At 36.6% G+C, this 4,055-nt stretch overlaps 1 protein-coding gene across 1 annotated transcript; it reads right to left on the reverse strand.

The window, feature by feature from the left end:
* Positions 1-407: 407 nt before the first annotated feature.
* On the reverse strand, positions 408-4,026 carry LOC104941825 (butyrophilin subfamily 3 member A2-like; the record flags this gene model as incomplete). Its single annotated transcript, XM_010766965.1, has 8 exons — positions 4,000-4,026; positions 3,830-3,932; positions 2,332-2,673; positions 1,534-1,827; positions 1,323-1,442; positions 912-994; positions 667-753; positions 408-512 (listed from the first exon to the last, which is right to left on the reverse strand). Coding segments are annotated over exons 2-8 (1,125 nt in total), but the record flags the coding sequence as incomplete, so codon positions are not given.
* Between the last annotated feature and the right edge of the window lie 29 nt (positions 4,027-4,055).

A 4,055-nucleotide genomic window follows, 5' to 3' on the forward strand; every position in this document is an offset into this window, starting at 1 on the left:
TATGGGTTCACGTTTTCTGGATATTTTCCGAAATTCACGAGGATTTACATGAGAGCGACACAGACCATGGCAATGTGCAAACAAAGAGAGAGAAGAAGACTACAAACATGGAGGTAACCGATCCTTGACTTATGCTAATATACTCTTAAAATGTACCTTGCAAATGTTTTTTTTTAGCCAGGAAATACACACATGAAGACATGAGTACTACATTACAGCATGAGGTCATTCTATAAACATAAATACAGAGCAAGCTGGATCTTTATGTCACATGCTACTGAGATGAAGTGTTCGTTAATCCATTCAGTGTCTCTGGCTCTTTCAATGCTGATTTGTTTTGGGTTTTCCCCAAAAGGATTTTTTCTCTTTTACAATAAATACATAAGGAAAAAGATGAAGACGTGAACCTCTCTGTTCTTTTTCTTCAGATCTCCCTTCAGGCTCTGCAGCTCCTTCTTGTTCCTCTGTTTCTCTGCATGGAGACCCTGCAGCTCAGACTCTTTAGATTCAACCTGAAAGAACAGCAGGAAGATTAGGAGAGACAAGATGAGACACATATTAATTCACATATAATGCATTGTTTGACCTTATCTACACTATGGACGACATTTAAGGTGACTTTAAACAGAAATAAATGTATTATATAAATATAAAGTGGAGATGAACCTTTCTATTATTGGCCTTCGGCTCCTTTTTCAGAGTCTGGACTTTTTTCTCAGCTTCCTCAAGCAGCTGCTGCTTTGATTTCTTCTTCTGTGAAAGAGTGACAATGTGAACACTAATGAAGATTCTTCACAATAAGACATATTTTTCTAGCATCTCTGGCAGAGCCTGTATCTTCTTTCAATCATTTTACTGAGATCAAACTTTAGTTTTTGATTTGTATTCAAAGCAGTGCTGTGTGTCTTTACCAGATGTACTATTTCTTCGTCTTCATCTTTAGAGAAGTTATTTTCTTTTTTATCAACTTCATCCATATTGTTTCTCTCTGTCCCTGTGTGAAATAAAATCAAGATATGAAATACAATCAGTTGCACCTATATATGCAATATTTTAGTCAAAAATTTGCTCTACAATTTGGGGACAATGTAAAAATAATCCACCATATTTATTGATCAACATGCGATCCGTTAAATTACTGACCTTGGGATTGTTTCAAAGATGGCATATAGAAATCAACAAGAAGCATAATTTATTTTCCTTCACATGACAAACATTTAAATAACACAATATGAATGTTCAAAATAATATATATGCATGCAGTATTATCATAAGCTTAATGCATTATAAATATAAACAAATTCAATATGTATTTTGCTCACCTCTCTTGGTTTGTCTCCATTTCCAGAAAAAAAGGACAGCAGCGATCACTAACATGAATCCAAACAAACCGTTAACAGCAAAAGAAGCAGAACAGCTGGAAGGGACTATGAAGAAAGCGTCTGAAATAATAAATGAGAAAACACATTTATATAAAACTATACTTCATGTTAGACAGAATCATTGCAGGTGAAACTGTATTTTGATGTCTACCTGGAACCTGGAAGAGTGTCTGTGTGGTGTGGTTGGTGTTGTGGTGCTGGACTCTGCAGGTGAAGCTGCTGCTGTGTCTCTTCTCCAAAGTCACTCTGCTGCTGACAGTATAGAGGTCATCAGGACCTCTGACTGTCTCTGGAGGTCCAGCAGAGAGGAGCTTTCCCTCAGCGTCCAGCCACAACACCTCAGGCTCCGGATACCAGCCTGCAGACTCACACTGCAGCACCACTCCTCCGCTCTGACCGTCCAGCCCTGATAAACTGATGACAGGTGGAGAGGAAGGACCTGAAGCTGGACAGAAGAGACACGTTTAAAACAAGAGTGTCATTGTGTCAAAATACTGGCAACAATAAAGAAATGTGCTAATTGAAATGTGTGCAAGGCTAATAACTAAGATATGCCTTTTCGTATCTCTACAATATGATGATGTAGCATGATGTTTAATTAATTAAGTGTTTTTCTGTATTAATCGGATTCCAAATCTTCAGTTGCCTCTCTTAGGTAACCACTTAATTGTAAATATTTTATTTGTTTATTTATGAACCCTGTACTGAGTAGTTTAAACCCATAGAAATCAAGGATCAGACAATAATGTTGCCAATAAAGCTTTACTAAATCAATTCAGTTTTGCAAATAATCATCGTATAAATATTAAAATACTTAAATGTTGGTAACCATGAATAACACTGACTGGTTGCCGTTAGGTCATTCTAAAGGTTCTAAAACATAAATACTGCATCTTTGACAAAGCATACACCAAACTCCACCATGAACACAAACTGAGAGTGTACTTACCTAAAACTAGCTTAACAAACGAATGTTTAAAGTTTAGAGGAATATCACATGTATACGTTCCCAGATCAGAGAGTTGTACTTTGGAGAGTTTCAGTGAAATGTTTCCATGCTTCAGCTGATCTCTGAACAGCGAGGTTCTCCCTTTGTAGGAAGGATTTCTGGTGTTTTGGAGGTCCTGACCAGCACGCAACACGTTGACAAATATTGGGTTTAAGTCGGATCTCGTCCACTCCAACGTGTCTGCAGTAACATCCATCTCAGGCTCCAGGTGACACGGCAAAATCACATCATGTCCAAGTGTTGCCACTATAGGCTGAGGAGGACCCATTAACTGAGACTGACCTGGAAAGAAATGGATGTGTTTTAATAAAGTTTTGTTTATTTTTAAAATTTAAAAAGCATTGGTCAAAGCTGTTGAGATAAGGGTTAAGACCCTATTGGTGAGCTTTCCTAAAGCTCCTCTTGTATAGTTATCAAACAATAAGATGTAGTTTAGTACCGGCTGTGTTGTTACACCTTGTATAAGAGACTGAGTGGGGTAAATCATCTCTTTAAGCCCCAAAACTGCATTTATTATTATTATGGGACAGGTTTAATTATTGATCAAATATACTGTATATAAGGAGAGATACACTTTGCCTATTTATTCAATTTATTAAAGAGAAACATTGTAAAGTTTAAAACATGAATGCCACCATTTTCAACTGTAGCTAAAGCAGTTTGTAGGTTTTAGAACGATACAATCATACAATGCTGTGGTAGAGACCTTTCAATCACAAGGAAGCCCAGAAGCATAGCCTGCTTTTTCGTCTATGTTACTGTATATTAGACCATAATCTACCAAATAAACATTATACTGAATGAATGAAAACCTATAAATATAATTTCAGACAATACAGTCATTAGGAATATGTTCAAGTGAGTAATAGGCTCATATTTTAAAAGACATGTATACAATCAGAATTGTTACTTTTGCATTATAGCACCCCAACTGTATCGCATCCTGTTCACTTTCCTATGCAAGCAAACGGTATGGAAACACATTCACTTTAGGTGGCCAAGTATATTTGTATCTTTGCTTCACTCGGAGTTCAAATCTTATCAAAGCTGAATGTCATTCACCTTTATTCACACGTATGACCTTGTCCTTGTATTGTGTATTTTACTCTTAATTTTACCATAATTAACAAAATCCATATCATGCTGTATTGTAAAAGAGTGACACTGATAAATAAAACCTAGTAATAAATCAGGTCGCAGTATGCTCATCCTCTCATACACTTCTATACAATCTGACTTCTTTTTGAAAGCAGAGCAGTCACCCTCTGCTGGATATTTTATTAACTTTTCAGACCTTGGGTTGGCGCCTGCATTTAAGAAAATTACTCAATAGCAATCTTAGCATTTAATAACATATATGAATGCCCATTTCATTTTGGATTTGCATTCAATCCAAAAGGATCATGTGAGTTCATGACTGTATTGGTGTGTGTGTTACCTCTACAGGAGTGTGTGAGGAGCAGATGGAAAACCAAAACACTGAGAGGTCTGGGTGGAAACTGAGAGGACAGTCTGTCAGTCTGGAGAAGCATCCTGCAGCTCTGAAAATAAACCAGTAAATACAGTGTATACAAACAAGATTTAAAATGTCATCCTATATTTTAGTACCTAGTAACAGTCAAAGTCCAGAAATGGCTCCTTCAAAAATAAAGGTATCTTTGTGA

This window comes from Notothenia coriiceps, unplaced genomic scaffold (assembly GCF_000735185.1).
Source record: "Notothenia coriiceps isolate Sejong01 unplaced genomic scaffold, NC01 NC01_scaffold00004008, whole genome shotgun sequence".
NCBI classification, from domain to species: Eukaryota; Metazoa; Chordata; class Actinopteri; order Perciformes; family Nototheniidae; genus Notothenia; species Notothenia coriiceps.